This window comes from Salvia splendens, chromosome 13, assembly GCF_004379255.2.
Source record: "Salvia splendens isolate huo1 chromosome 13, SspV2, whole genome shotgun sequence".
NCBI lineage: Eukaryota > Viridiplantae > Streptophyta > Magnoliopsida > Lamiales > Lamiaceae > Salvia > Salvia splendens.
In genome coordinates, this window is record NC_056044.1 from 7,916,160 (window position 1) to 7,932,841 (window position 16,682).

A 16,682-nucleotide genomic window follows, 5' to 3' on the forward strand; every position below is an offset into this window, starting at 1 on the left:
ATTCATAATGGCCATAACGAGTGCGAAAAGCAGTCTTAAGTACATCCTCTCGTCGGACCTTTAGTTGATGATATCTCGACCTTAAGTCCATTTTTTTGAAAATATGCCCGCTCCTCGAAGTTGGTCAAACAAATTATCAATCCTCGGCAGTGGGTACTTATTCTTCAAGGTCATCTTGTCGAGCTCACGGTAGTCGATGCACATCCTCATCGTTCCATCCTTTTTTCTTTACGAACAACACTGGCGCTCCCCACGGTGTCACACTAGGTCGGATAAAACCCAAGTCTAACAATTCTTGCAACTGAATCTTCAACTCTGCCAACTCTTTAGGGGCCATTCGGTATGGCGCCTTCGATACTGGCGCAGACCCTGGTTCCAAATCAATAGTGAACTCTAATTGTCTGTCGGGTGGCGGTCCAGGCAAAGCTTCGGGAAAACACATCGAGAAAATCTCGTACTACTGCCACGTCTTCCACTCTCAAATCCTTCTTTTCCTCTCCGTTCAAGTACACAAGATACGCCGGACGCCCTTTCCTTATCATCATGGTTGCTTGCAATGCGGAGATTATAGAGGGTTGTCGATTTAAAGAAATCCAATACAAAAATAGTCGGCTCGTCGCCAGGGGTTTGAAAAGAAATTTGCCTCTAGCTGGTGTATCACTTTTACGCATGTCTGAGTATAGAAACTTATTTCCCCGTGTGCATTCGAAAAGCTCAACCCCACCCTTTTCTCCAAGTCTAGTATCAAGAACTCGAGAATTGATCAAGCAGTCTTACTTGGACATGAACTGAATTCAAAATGGTAGCAACACTGCTGAAGGTGTCTTAATCAGAAAGGTTGCAGAATTAATCAAGAAACAAGAACAACACTTCTAGTTTGACTCTTTTATATCTCATCACCAACTTGCAGAAATTGGTTCGAAAAAAATATGGCAGGGTCTAAGTTTCATTGATCTTGATCATGTTCATTCTGGAAATTAAGGTTTCAAATAAACTCATAAAGATTGAGACTTTACTTTTGACGAGAGCTCGAAAGAATATGAGATAGGCCTTGAAAACAGGATGAAACTGAATCAGGTCTCAAATTCCATAGTAGGCTGCCAAATAAGATATTTCAATTGTCAAATCAAATTTACAAAATCAATGAATGATGGTTCACACATGTCATGACACGAGATGATCAATCGTGGGAGGATTTAGAAGCATAGACAAATGTCATGAGGTAGCACTGATCATGGTTCGACGACATCATGTTATTGAATAATGATGTCACATCAATGGATTCACAGGGTTGCAACCAACGTGAAGTGAACTTTTTTTAGGAAGATCGGCTAGATCAACCACGTTAAGGAAAAAAGAGACACAATAGCCTTAACTTGGTGTTGCAGAAAGAAAATCATTGAGCATGAAACAATATGTGTAGTGAAACTGAGCTAAAAAAAAATTTCACTTCTGCAAGGAAGAACTTGCCGCATGCATAGTTACGAAATAAAAAGGTGTACAAAAGTTCCAAGAAGAATATTCCATCCTTTGAAGAAACATGTTTGGGAATGGGATCGTACTGAAAGTCATAACTGCAAACAACTTTAGAAATGAAGCTCAAAGGCGGAAGTTCATAAAGTCAAAATATTGTCCTTACAAAAGATGAATCAAAGAAGACTACTAATCAAGATGTCCAAAGTTACAAAGACAAGCACAAATTTTCAAGAACTGAAAAATGAGTCTTGACTTGACATAGGAAAAAGAAATAATGAGCATTACTTGCAAGGTTTGAGTCAAACAGAGTCTTAAATTGAACAGGGCTCCCCGTTAATCGAAAGAACATAGAAAGAATTTCTTAGGATCCAAGTAAGTACTGTTGATTAAAATCATTCATTATAGCCACGAGGGTCACACTCTCTCGTTCATCTTTCTGAGGCCGAACATGGTAACATCGTTCTACGAAATTGCGGATTCCAAGTTGAGATTCATCGTGTCGTTACAACTAATAACAGTAGTCGAAAGCCATATCTTCATATATTCCTTGCACGTGATAATCGTCATTTTCTTAAAACGTTGTAGTTATACTCGCGCTCTCAACATGCTATAACGGTCGTTTTCACCGCATCGCTACTTTTGACCGAAGATCGGATTTATCTATTAGATCGCAGGTATGATCTCTACATCCGTTGTAGGATCATTTCGCATCTCTTCTTGCCTCGAACATTTTCTCGTTTGGAACATCTCTTCAATTTGCACTTCTTCTTTTCTTAAACTCTTTATCATATGCTACGTCCTTTCGCATTCTCCTTGTTCTTGTCATTCAGGGAAAAACGATTCTGAATTTGTAATCATTCGATAAAGTTCGAGTTCACACCACATATTTCCATTTGTCCTATCACTCGGAAAAGTGATATTGCAGTTGTCAACAACTAAATTCGATATCTTTTAATCTAACATACTTCTTAGGCACTCTATGTTCGCATACAAAGTTCATAGCGTCATTCCAAGAAATAGAAAAATTTCATGGTCCACTGGTCTCCATCCTCTATCTCGATACTCTAGTCTCGTATCTCGATAATTTGGAAATTTCGCCCCACTTTTCATTTTCGTTCGTTTTCATTGCTCGGGAAAGCAATATGTGAGTTTTCAAATTAGAACTACGGTCCGCGTGGTCAACTAGGTCTACATCTTCGGCACTCTAAGTTCACAACACATTTCATCATCTCGTAGATAGCAAAATATCACAACAAGTACTATAACACACGACATTTTCACATCTCAAAGCAAAACACTTTCACACTTCTCATTATCATTTAAAACTTTTGAAATAAAATTTTCTTCAGACTCTCACACTTTCATCAAAATTTTCACATCTCACTTTCAACTTTAGAGTAAAAGTTTTGACTCAAAACTCAAAACATACTTGAACATCCACTTTCATCACTCGTATAAAACACTCCATAGAATAACGCTTCATACTTCGCACCTCATAACATATATAACATCACACTTCCATAGCTAAATTTTCCAATCGAAAAGGAATTTTATTTTTTTTATTTTTTTTAACAACTTTCCACAACATAAACATTTTTTCCTCAATCAAACTCCTCTAGACAACGAGTCATTAATATTACAAAACATCAACCACAAAATCCTTTTTCCATTTTTTTTTCTACATATCAAACCATGCAAATCTTTCAAAACTCATAGCACATTTGTATTCCAAACAAAACACTCATGCACTTCACATATATGTTTGAAACAACATTCTTAGATTACTCATTTATTTTCTAAAAATTTTAACATTCTCAAAACAACTCATCAACTTTCGTCATTCATGTAAAACACTCCATCATCCTATGTTGACATGCTCACGTCGTAGAGTACTTTCACACATATAAAACATACTTAGTCATCATACTAGTCTTGCTCATGCTCCATATAATCACATCATAACAATCTCATGATCAACATACCACACGTGCTTAGATCATCTTGTCAATCATGCGCATACTTCACATAATCATATTATCACAACATCGTGTTCACATATATAACACGTGCTTAAATTTTCATGTCAATCGTACTCATATTCCACATAATCATATCATCAAAATTTAGCTTCACGTATAACATTCATTCACATGCGTACACTTGCCAAAACATCCTCATCATCATCAATTTCATACATCGATCTCACATTCTTTCAACAACTTAAAACATACCTCACTTTCTTTAGTTGAGCGTGATGCTTTGGATGTTGAGCCTTCGTGACACTTCCAGTTTAAGGTTTACCATTCTAGACTTAAGGTGAAAGAAGACTCTCGGACCAGAGCGAAAGAACGAAGCTCTGATACCACTCTGTCACGACCGCCCATACTAGGGGTGTTACAAACGAGGCGATCGTGACCTAGGGTCAAACATTTAAGTATAGCATTTAAGGATAACAGTTCATAATAAATGCTCAATTAGCTTAAAAGAATAGTATTTTAGTTCAAAAATATATATAGCAGCGGAAATAAGGTTTCAAAGAGAGTCAAGGATGACGCCTATGTATGAAGACACAACGCATCCAAATTCCCTATGCCGACTCAACATCCACCGCAACATCCCGCTCAACCTGCACATAGGGAAAACACATGCAGGGCTGAGTACTTGTTGTACTCAATGGGCTCATGCCGAAAACATTTTTAATAAAAACAGTTATGTCATCCATACCAGTGATCTCGAGTTTTATGTAGTTAAGAAATATCACGAGAACACAAAAATATTTCAAAGTCTGGCCAGACAATCAATCTCCCCACTTTCTCATCAATCATTCAATCACATTCTCTTTCCATAGTGCGACGAAAGTGTGGCCACACTATTCGCCCACGAGACCGGCCGACTAGCAAGGACGGCTCACGATCCCACCTGTGTACACTAGCCTGATAGGGTTTGCGGCCCTACTCAGACCCGAATTCGTTTAACATAGCCCTATAGCCTAATGGAGCGCACTCAGACGAACTAGGCATCAGGCACAATCTCATCATCAAAACAAACATAGCATGACATAACACTTTAAACCACCCTTATTACACCATAATCATACTTTTGAAATCGTAAAAGAGTTTAGTAAAAGAAAGCCCACCTCGTTCTCTTAGCAATTCACACCCCAACTTAGCAACTCTCGATCCTCGAGTTCACGAGTACACAACACCCTTGTCAATGACAACACAAGTCAGCCTCACACAACATCATCTTACTATGCATGTCCTATCGCTTCTCTCTCGTCGTTTTCCTCAATTTCCCAAACCCAGCATACGTCACATAGGTGTAAGACACGCGTAACACATTTCAACTGATCACAAGTGATTTCAACATTTAAACACGTTTCTTGGACATACATGCATCATATAACACTTTTAAATCTTGAAACTAGGTGTCATTTTAATAAGGCAGAAAACTGGCAGAATTGCGCGACCGTTTTGTAAAAATTACTATAAAATCACCCAACCTCAAAAGATGCTAAATTTTGGTCACAATACAGAGGACACATTCAAGTTCATCCATGAAAATTTTCATATCGAAATCACGCCATTTAGTCAGTCATTTCACATATTGAACTCTCTGGTCAGAACATATAATTTCTGACAGTATTGCGCAGTAAATTTCAAAAATTCACCAAAAATTCATCCTTCCTCATATGATGCTAAAATTTGGTCACAACACATTAGACACATTCAAGTTCACCCAGTTAAAATTTCACACCGAAATCATATCATTTGGTCAGTCAAAACATTTATGCAACTCTCTGATCGGAACATAAAATTCTAGCAGCACTGCGCAGTTCATTTGAAAAATTCACCGTAAATTCATACGATGTCCAATAAGGCTGAAATTTTCACAAGACTTAGAAGACACTTAAAATTATATCTAGTTCAAGAATCACATCAAACGGAGGTCATTTGGTTAGTCAAACAGATTTCGAAACATTCTGGCCGAGAACACACGTTACTGGCAGAATTGCGCAGTCGACTTCAAACATTTTTCAAAATTTCATTTTTCGACAAAAAGGACTGAAATTTATACGAGACACAGAAATCACCTTGAAATTTACTCAGTAAAATTTTCGTATCAAAATTCGACCGTTTGATGGGTCAAATACAGATCATAAGTCACTGGTCGTGCATCACAGATTTCTGGTTCAAGTTCGAAAATAGGGTTTTTTAAAACTTCCACAACACAAACACCGATTTTTCATGCTCGAAAACACATAATCATGCTTACACGTTCCTCATACACATATTTGCACATAAACTCATATTATTCACCAAATATTTCAATCCAACACACATGATTTCAATCAACAGCGCAAAATCAAACAAGTTCTTACGAAACACACTTTCCCTCCCGTTAAACTTGCGATCTATCAAACCTACACCCTCTACATGCATGTAGGACTCAAGAACATGGTCAAAACGGGTATGATGATAGAAAGTGAACAATATACCTTCTTTGACACAAAACGAATCGGTAGAACAAACGTTGACACGATTCGTCCCTCTCCCTTCACCGCTGCCACGAATCCGCCATCGCGGATCCGCCACCATCGGCTCCTCCTCTCTCTTCTCTCTCTCGGATTCTCGATTTCGAAAGAAATGAAATGAAATGAAAGGAGGTTGTATTTATAGAAAATATTTTCATAAAAGACAAAAATTCACGTTTTCGTTTCGATGTGACGCGTAATTAATGCGGCGTTGAAAAACGTGCCTGATGTGACGCGATTCTTATCCAATTGAAAACGTGCCTGATGTGACGCGATTCTTATCCAATTGGAAAACGTGCCTGATGTGACGCGATTCTTATCCAACTTTTCATCTCGATTTGTTGTCGAAAGTGTATTTGATACGTGGTTTATTCTTTCGTGTAGGTAACGATTTAACTGGTCGTTACAGCTATGACTGAGCTATTGCTGGGCTATTTGCTTGTTTTGATGATGTGACAGGAGGATTGTTAGTGCTAATGATGTGGCAGTGGCTAGGCTATGGCCGGACTATTGCTGGGCTATTCCTATTGTGGATGGCCTTATAACATTTGGCCATACATTTCCTTTTGGCAAGATATCACTAGGGAATTTTTTCAGCTAAAATAACAGCATCGATCGATCTCCATAAAGCCACGTGGCACATTTATAAATGTTGATCTAAGCTGCCTACGTGGAATATCACGAATTTTAGAAGTAAGAATACAGTATGGTGTTTATAGAGAGAATCAAACTTATAGATACAGCGACAGAAAGAAACGAGCGCGAGAATCCGTCAGGAATCAATACAGAAAACACGCTGCCATTTTCTTTTCTTCTTCCCTTTTGCTTTCAACTCCCAATTTCTAGGGCAAAATCTATGATTCAAGACCGCCTCGATAATCTCTAAGAAAATTGTTTGACTGCCATTTTCTATTGCTCCCTTCCACTTCCCATCCCTCACATAAAATAGTATTTTTTTCTTCTGTTAATATGTACTACTACATAAATACCTCTGTTTCTACGGATCCTGCCCAGTTGATCACATTTTGTTTTTTGGCTGTGTCGAATCTTTTATTTGTTCGAGTAAATAAATCTGTGGGATGAGCTGGGAGATCCTTCTACACATAATTGAGATCTGATTGTTGATGTTTCGTACTAAAATTTAAATCTTGGCTCACGGATGAGAGAGCTGTCTTGTTCATCTGTTCCATTTAGTTGAGACATATGTTTGGAAATTCAAGTGGAAAGAAAGCGATGAAATGGGTATCATTGCTTAAAGACTTCAAGGAAAAAGTTGGTCTTTCCCCGCCTCCGCCGTCGGCCCCAACAACCCCGTCTCCGCCGCCCCCGAGAGATAGAATCAGCACCAATGCTAACGATTTGTCGCCGACCACCCCAGACTTTTCGTCATTGCCTTCAAGGTTCGATTTTTATTCAACCAAGGAACTTTGACCGAGCTCGCTCTTTTATTTTTCTCTCTCCGTTTTATGTTGTTGCCAAAATGAACTAAATCAACTGCAGTATTGTGAGCTCAAGGAGCTACCAACACATTTTTAGGTGTTTAGAGTAATGCGCTATAATGGGCTGAATACCTCTTTCAAATATCTTTTTGGATTGTATTTGAGTCTGTTTGTTGTTGATGAGATAAACCGCTTAACCAGTGTACTAAACGTGACCTGTTATTTTTAGTGCGTAACGATTGATGATACCTATTATTTTCTAATACTCCCTCTGTCCCAAGGAAGATGACCCATTCCTTGGGCGGCATGGAGTTTTATGCCGTTTTATTTTGTGTGTTAAATGGAGAGAGTAAGGTAAGAGAGAGAATAAAGTAAAGATAGAGGTGTTTCCATTTATAGTAATGGGTCATCTTGGATGGGACAAACCCAAAAAGGAAAGTGGGGCCATCTTTAGTGGGACGGAGGGAGTACCATTTTGCATTCCCCATTCCCTAAACTTTTTAACTTCTAATGCATTGTAAGGATGCTGAGATATATAATTTGCTAACTGGCATGAGAGGCTTAGGGGAGTGAGAGTGATAGAAGGGGTAGAGGATCAACTGTGGGGAGCATCCAGGTTCCTTTTTGTATGCCTTTCTGTAAGTATCCCTTATATCAGGTTGTGATTTTCCTTTATGAAACTGATTTTGATGGATCCAGAATGTAATACATGTGATATTGGTTAGATGACATCTTTACACTCATATACTTAGAGGATCAAGGTGACATATTTATACTCTGTTTGTGGGGTAGAGTATTGAAAGAGCCAGCGATGCTATAGTCCCTACCTAGTTCAAGAAGAAGGCTGTGTTCTTTGAAATTTGGCATTATAGCAGATTATTTGGGAATCACTGTCCATGCAATATTTGACAAGTTAAAGAATCATGTTGAAGAGATTGAGGATCAAGTTAATAATTTATGTTTGACATTATTCCACAATGGAGCTTAATGTTTTCATGAATCTAATATTTGGTACTCTCAAGTCTTAAGTTCTGGCTTTAGTTGATTTTTGAGGTACTAGATGGAATAGTGGTTGATTGAAAACTGGAAATTTAAGTTCCAAATATTAAGAAGAGTGTTTATTACTACGTTTTTGTTTCCTCTGGTAGTTTTTTTTTCATACTGTATTCCTCTTATACTATATTTATTCTTCTAAAGCCTCCACATTGTTTGCCTTACTATTTTTGTATTTTTTTTTGAGTCTGTTTGTATCATACTTGGCTGTGGCCTGTGTGAATAGAAGAAAGGGATAAAATTCTTGCTGAATTTTTCTTTCCTTTAATCAGAGACAAAGATGAACTGGAATTGGATTTCAAGAGATGCTGGGAAGAGTTCCGTTCCTCCAATTCTGAAAAGGTGTGTCACATGTCATAGGATGTCTCAATGTTTATTTATTTTAGTTGTGTTTTACTGCTGCAAATACTAATGCTATCAATGCTGTTGATATATTCATCATTTCATTTTCTGTCTCAGGAGAAGGAGAGGGCCTTGACTTGGACTGTAGAATTTTTTTGTAGATTAGAGAGAGAACACAAAAATGTCGCCCATTTATTTTCCATGTAAGAGAGACTTTTCTTCTTCACTTCATTTTCATGTAAATACATTTCAAAATGCATTTGACTGGATGCAGATATCTACTATCTGGATATGCTAAATATTGCGTTGCTGCCAATTTATTCTAGCTTTTTGAAGAACTAACTTCAACAGAAGTTTGGTGTATATATTCTAGAAAGTTTAAATGGAACACTACTACGGGAATGATACTATAGTACAATGAAATCAACACACCATAGAAACTACTTCCGAAATCTGTCAGTAATATTATATAAGACATGTTTGTTACCTTCTCTAACTGTTTACATAATTCCTGGAGATGCACAACATACTAAAATTAATACGATAAATCATTATGTATCTTATCCACTACATATTTTTTTCTCTTGCTCTTAGAGACTTTTGAGGCCAGGATGATGTTTATATTTGATATCTGGGCTGCAATTAATACAGATTGGTAGAGACACACATTTTTTCGTTTGTTGTGGGAAGGGCTTTTGTTACTGATATAGACAAGCTGAAGCTTAGCAGTAAAACAAGAGCTTTGGAAGCTGAGAAAGTTTTATTATATCTCTCAGAAATTACGAAGGTATTTTCAGACGTTTACCAATATAAGGTATTCCTATTTTTGTGGGCCATGTTCTTCAATCACAACTTATGCCCATAGTTCGCTGCAGGATGGCATTGCACCTGGTGCAAATCTATTACATGCAGTGGAAGTCCTTGTATCGGGGGTTTGTTCACTGACCCATATGGAGAGTTCAATTAAATAGTTTGGGTTTTACTCTCTTTGATGCTTCATTTGAATATTTAGGATAAGTCAAATTCATGATTTCTATGTCTTAAGTTGACACAAGTTACATGGATATTGTAAAAGAATTAAAGAACCTGGGTAAATATTCCATTTTCAAAATTGCCAAGATTTTGCACTCCAGGCAACTTGTCAAATTTAATCAGTTCCCATTCTTTTGGATGAAGACCTGAATAAAATCTGATACATAAATGTTATGGCTCCATTCATGACATTGATATCAAATAGCCAATGTCAGTTTGTGTATTCTGTATGTGGCAAATTAGGCTTTAATATATGTTAATGGAGTGTAAACTTTCCCCATGTTTCCCACTGAATTACGTGACTGAAGATAGGCTTTGGGTTATATTTACTTGTGCAAAAAGTGGACTTTGTTTATTGTTATCTTTATAAGTCTACTTGTTTGTTACTCATGTTTTTGATGATTTTTGGATTGCAGCCAGTTGATAAACAATCATTTCTTGATTCTGGGATCTTTTGCTGTCTTATTCATGTCCTAAATGCTCTTCTTGCTCCTGATGGTGACAGTCATTTTAAAAAGTCAAGTCACAGTGAAGCCTTGTCAACATTTGTAGAAAAAAATGATGAAACCAGACCTGCTCGCAAGCTTGAGGTTGTTTTTTCCACCGTTTTGTTTTTGTATTTTTATTTAGTTTAAAGAATTACTTTAAATTGAATTTTGAAGTGCTATGCGACTCCATTTACATTTTTTATTCTTTAGCACGCACTAGTGAAGTAGTGAAAGTGGTTTTCTAAGTTCATTTGTTAGCTGTGCTGTTATAGGTTCCAAGAAATCTTGTCTTCACTAGGGGCTAATAACCTTCTCCATTTCTGCTGAAACTGTAAAGTACTGTTGGGAAATAAACACAGGCAATCACGAATATGAAAGAGAATGAACACAAGAAATTGTTAGCCCAGTTCGATACAATGTGTATCTACGTCTGGGGGCGATGCCAAGCCAGGGATTTCACCATATAATTTCAGAATAAGCATAATTTAACAATGAGGGAGCACCTCTATTTATAAGCAACTAGAGAACCCTAATTCTAGTCAAACTAGGAAACATATATTACAAGGAAAAAATACTTCAAGGAAACAAATCCTAAACATGGTAGGAGATAAATTAGGCTCCATAATTAACAATCTCCCACTTGGAGACTAACAACTCCTAAACAACCATTTCCTTGTGATCTCATCCCTTCATCCGCTTAGCATCGCCTAACCTTCTCTTCAAGTTCCAAGGCCAATTGAAGCTATGCATAGCTTCAATTTCTCTAAGGTCACCACCTTAGTAAACATGTCTGCAGGATTCTCACTTCCAAGTATCTTCACAAGTTGCAGGATTTTCATCTCCACTAGGTGTCGGATGTAATGATACTTCAACTCCACATGCTTTGTCCTAGAATGAAACGCTGGATTCTTCGCCAAGAAAATAGCACTCTGACTATCACTGTAGAGTATGCTACTCTTGTTCTCCTTCCCAAGTTCATCTAAGAAACTCTGCAACCACACCATCTCCTTGCTTGCCTCTGTCGCAGCTACATATTCAGCCTCCGTAGTAGACAAAGCAACGGTCTTCTGCAACTTAGAAGTCCATGAAATAGCAGTACCACTATAAGTAAATACATACCCGGTTGTGCTTCTTCTTCCATCAAGATCATTGGACGCCAAGTCTGCATCCACATAACCTGCCAGCTCGACATTCTTGCCATTGAAACATAAGACATTTTCTGTAGTACCTCTCAAATATCGAAGCATCCATTTAACTGCTTCCCAATGTTGCTTGCCCGGATCACCCATGAACCGGCTCACTACTCCCACTGCTTGTGCAATATCAAGCCTCGTACACACCATTGCATACATAATACTGCAAATTGCTGAAGCCTAAGGAATTTTCTTCATTTCAGCACGTTCTTCTTTTGTACTCGGCGACTCCTTCTTTGACAGCTTAAAGTGACTGCCTAAAGGCACACTTACTGGCTTCGAATTATCCATGTTGAATCTTTCCAAAACCTTACTAATGTAAGCAGCTTGCGAAAGATACAATTTTCCTGCCGCCTTGTCACGCTCGATTCTCATGCCCAAAATTTGATTAGTCCAAGATCTTTCATGGAGAATCGTTCAGACAATTGTCTTTTCAACTTATCCATCTCCTTTTGATCACCTCCTGCGATCAACATATCATCAACATATAATAACAGGATAAGATAGCTCTAGTCAAACCTCTTGTAGTAACAACAATGGTCAGCGTAGCATCTTTTATAGCCAATCTCCATCATGAATCCATCAAACTTCTTGTACCACTGCTTTGGAGCTTGCTTTAAACCATACAAGCTCTTCTTCAACTTGCACACAAGATTTTCTATTCCTTTTACTACGAATCCTTCAGGCTGTGTCATGTACAACTCATCCTTCAAATCACCATGAAGGAATGCCGTCTTTACATCCATCTGATGTAACAATAGATTTTCTGCAACTACCATACTCAACACTAAACGAATAGTAGTTAGTTTCACAACAGGAGTGAACACATCTGTATGATCAATACCGTATCGTTGCTCAAATCCCTTGACAACCAGCCTAGCCTTGTAGCGCTTGCTACCATCAGCTTCACATTTAATTCGATAGACCCACTTGCAATGCAATGCCTTTTTCCCTTTAGGAAGTTCCACAAGCTCCCATGTGCCATTCAGGAGAAGAGAGGCAAACTCATCATCCATGGCAATTTTTCACCTTCGTTTATCAGGGCCTTCTCCTACCTCTGCATAACACTCGGGCTCACCACCATCAGTAAGTAACAAATAGAAATTAGAGGGCGAGTACCTATCAGGTGCACGTCGCTCTCTAGTCGATTTAGGCAGCGGAATAGTCGGTGGTGGAGTGCTTGGTTCTTCTTCAAGCACCTCTTCAGCATTCTGACTCTCCTTGCTCCCACTCGAGTTTGAGATGTCTAGCTCGACCACTTGTGGATCAGAACTGCTGGGACTCGACGCCTCCAATCTATCCTTGTACAATACTTGTTCATTGAAAATGACATCTCTACTGCGAATAACCTTACGGTTGCTCATCCCAGAGTCTATAACCGAACTCATCGCCTCCATAACCAATGAACGTACACTTAATATATTTAGCATCCAACTTACTTCTCTCAACGGAACTAACATGAGCATAAGCAACACAACCAAAGATGCGTAGGAAAGATAGATTTACCTCTTTTCCTGTCCAAACTTCCTCGGGTATCCGAAACTCCAAGGGAACTGATGGACCTCTATTAATTAGGAATGCAGCTGTGTTGACTGCATCTGCCCAAAAACACTTTGGCAATCCACTTTTCAATCTCATGCATCTTGCTCACTCGTTCAACGTTCTGTTCATGCGCTCTGCGATTCCATTCTGCTGTGGAGTTCCTTTCATAGTTTTCTCCATGCGGATTCCATTCTCGGCGCATAACTCCTTGAACTTTGCAAGTTCATATTCTCTTCCATTATCGGATCTTAGACACTTCACCTACAGTCCGGTTTCAGTTTCAACAAGGGCTTTCCACTCCCTAAAAGTGTCAAACGCATCGGATTTACTCTTCAGAAAATAAACACATAGCTTTCGAGTAGAGTCGTCGATGAAAGTCATATAATATTCAGATCCTCCTAGGGACTTCACAGGTGCTGGTCCCCATAGATCCGTGTGGACCATCTCCAACTTCTGTGTCTTCAATTTTCTGCCTCCTCTTGAGAAACTCACCCTTTTCTGTTTCCCAAACACGCAATCCTCGCACAGGCCAACTTCAACAGTTTTCAGGCCAGGCAGTAAACCTCTTGAGCACATTATCTTCATCCCTTTCTCGCTCATGTGGCCAAGACGACAGTGCCACAAATCTGCATTATTTGCCTCACTTGCAATATCAATGCAATCTTTGGAGTTAGTTGTGGTATACAACGTACCCTCCTTCTTACCTCGAGCTACTATCATAGCTCCCTTGGTAATCTTCCAATTGTTGCAGCCAAACGTCACGGTGTACCCTTCTGCATCAAGCTGACCAATCGAAATCAAACTTCTCTGCAATCCAGGAATGTGTCTGACTCCATTCAGTATTATCACGGATCCATTGGACGTCACTACCTTCACGTTTCCCTTTCCCACGATATCTAAGGGCTCGTCATCAGCCAGATGTACCTTCCCAAAATCGCTAGAAACGTAGTCTTTCATTATCTCCACATTGCTGCAGGAGTGGAACGACGCTCCAGAATCCAATACCCACGATTCCATCGGACTACTGACACTCAAGACCAACGCCTCGCCATCGTCATCAGACATGGTAGCGTTTGCTGTCTTCTTGTTCTTCTGATCCTTATTCTTATACTTCTTCGATGCCTCACACTGATTTCTAAAATGCCCAAACTCATCACAATTCCAGCATTTAACTTTATCCAAATCCTTCTTGGATTGACTCCTCCCTCTGGAATTTGATCTTCCACGATTTTGCTTTCCCTTCGATCTGCCTCTCTGTTCTGTATTCAGTGCTGATCCCGATGTAGAAGATCCTGATTCTCTCCGGCGAACTTCCTCATCAATCATCAGATCTCTTACTTTGTCAACTGTTAGGTTTGTCTCTGTAGCAGTAACTGCTGTCACTGTGCCAGCCCAACTCTCAGGCAGAGATGATAGCAAAATCAGGGCACAAATTTCATCATCGAATTTTATATCAACCGAGTTCAGTTGCGAAGTAATCATGTTGAACTCGTTGAGATGATGTTGCACCAGCTTTCCCTCTTGCATTCTAAATTTAAACAATCGTCTAATCAGATGTACCTTGTTTGCCGTTGATGGTTTCTGATACATGTCCTCCAAGATCTTCATCATCTCCTTTGTCGACTTTGCTGCAGTCGTGTGATAAGCCACATCATTGGACAACGATAGCCTAATCGCGCTCATAGCTTTTCTGTCCAGCAGCTCCCACTCCTCCTGTTCCATCTTTTCAGGTTTGGTTTTTAAAGGCTTCCAGAGATCTTTACCGTACAGGTAATCCTCAATCTGCATCTTCCAAAATCCGAAATCAGATCCGTCGAACTTCTCTACAGCAATTTTCTCATCGATCCCCATCGTGATTTCTGCCTCTTAAACCCTAGGCTCTTGATACCAGTTGTTGGGAAATAAACACAGGCAATCATGAATATGAAAGAGAATGAACACAAGAAATTGTTGACCCAGTTCGATACAATGTGTATCTACGTCTGGGGGCGATGCCAAGCCAGGGATTTCACTATATAATTTCAGAATAAGCATAATTTAACAATGAGGGAGCACCTCTATTTATAAGCAACTAAAGAGCCCTAATTCTAGTCAAACTAGGAAACATATATTACAAGGAAAAAATACTTCAAGGAAACAAATCCTAAACATGGTAGGAGATAAATTAGGCTCCATAATTAACAAGTACCTCCTGCATGTTGAATATTTAACTTTCTCTGTTCTATGACAATTTCATTCTTAATTGAAATCCACATATATTACTATGAACTAGAAATCAGATGATTGTTTTTTCAGATAAGTTCAAGTTTTTCTCAGGCAAATTACAGGAACACAAGCTGTTGACTATTCCCTTTTAAGGAGAATAAAATAAAAATATGAGTGAATGAATCTACATTAAAACTTACTACTATATCTATGTCATTTTTGCAAACTGCTCAGCATAGTTATGAAAAGTATGCGACTCGTGTGTCTCATCATGGTGAGAGCAGTTATGTGCCATAGAATCTAGTCTTGAATCTTTTGATTAAGTGAAATGCAAGTTTGATAAGAATCAATGTCTTATGATGTCCTTTTATACTAATACCTAAATTACTTTCAAATGAAGCTGCATGAGTTGGAACATTCCTTATAAAGCTCTTTTTTTTCTTCTGATGTCATAATCTTCACCATGCTGGGCATTGTTGCTCAACCTTTATGGCCTGAATAACCAATATGATTGCTTTTCATTTCTATTTTCTCATATGATGTCTGTAATTGGGTTATAATGCTTAGTAAAGAAGAATTTCATCTGATTTTCATTACTCTTATTATATACTGCAGTGCCCATAGTTTGCTTTTGTTCTTTATGTTTGTAGCAGTAGAACAAATTGTGATTTCCCCCCTTTTTTTGCATGTTCATTTGTTGATTCTTTGAATTGTTTGTCATTGTTGCCGACAAAATCAATATTTATGCTGTGGTGCCCCTTGTTTTCCACTGCATTTATTTGGTTCTGTAATTTGATGCTCAGTATCCAAAATATTAGATTTCTCATCACTCTATGTGTCAAAGTATTATCAGAAATCCACTAACTGGGTATTTGGTTTCCTGGTTATCTTGTTGCTTAATATACAAGGCCTTTTATTTATGAGATATCTTACTCTGTCAAACTTTTTGGTCAGGTTGAAGGCAGTGTTGTACATATTATGAAAGCATTGGCTAGCCATCCTTCTGCTGCTCAAAGTCTGATAGAAGATAACTCACTTCAATTACTGTTTAACATGGTTGCCAATGGTTCTTTGGTGGTGTTTTCTCAATTCAAAGAAGGTCTAGTTCCTTTGCATGCCATTGGACAACGATAGCCTAATCGCGCTCATAGCTTTTCTGTCCAGCAGCTCCCACTCCTCCTGTTCCATCTTTTCAGGTTTGGTTTTTAAAGGCTTCCAGAGATCTTTACCGTACAGGTAATCCTCAATCTGCATCTTCCAAAATCCGAAATCAGATCCGTCGAACTTCTCTACAGCAATTTTCTCATCGATCCCCATCGTGATTTCTGCCTCTTAAACCCTAGGCTCTTGATACCAGTTGTTGGGAAATAAACACAGG

The 16,682-nt window shown here is 38.6% G+C and overlaps 1 protein-coding gene across 2 annotated transcripts; it reads left to right on the top strand.

Annotated features, from left to right (window-relative positions):
* The first annotated feature begins 6,765 nt into the window (after positions 1-6,765).
* On the top strand, positions 6,766-16,621 carry LOC121761969 (protein SPIRRIG-like). Of its 2 annotated transcripts, none has more exons than XM_042157686.1 (7): positions 6,766-7,410; positions 8,775-8,844; positions 8,962-9,047; positions 9,496-9,631; positions 9,720-9,776; positions 10,293-10,466; positions 16,259-16,621. In XM_042157686.1, exons 1-7 carry the CDS (start codon positions 7,214-7,216, stop codon positions 16,436-16,438), a joined length of 900 nt encoding a protein of 299 aa, XP_042013620.1. In that variant the 5' UTR covers positions 6,766-7,213; the 3' UTR covers positions 16,439-16,621. The 2 variants fall into 2 exon arrangements, with proteins under 2 accessions (XP_042013620.1, XP_042013621.1); XM_042157687.1 differs by having other exon boundaries at positions 10,293-10,467; positions 16,213-16,429.
* Positions 16,622-16,682: the final 61 nt, after the last annotated feature.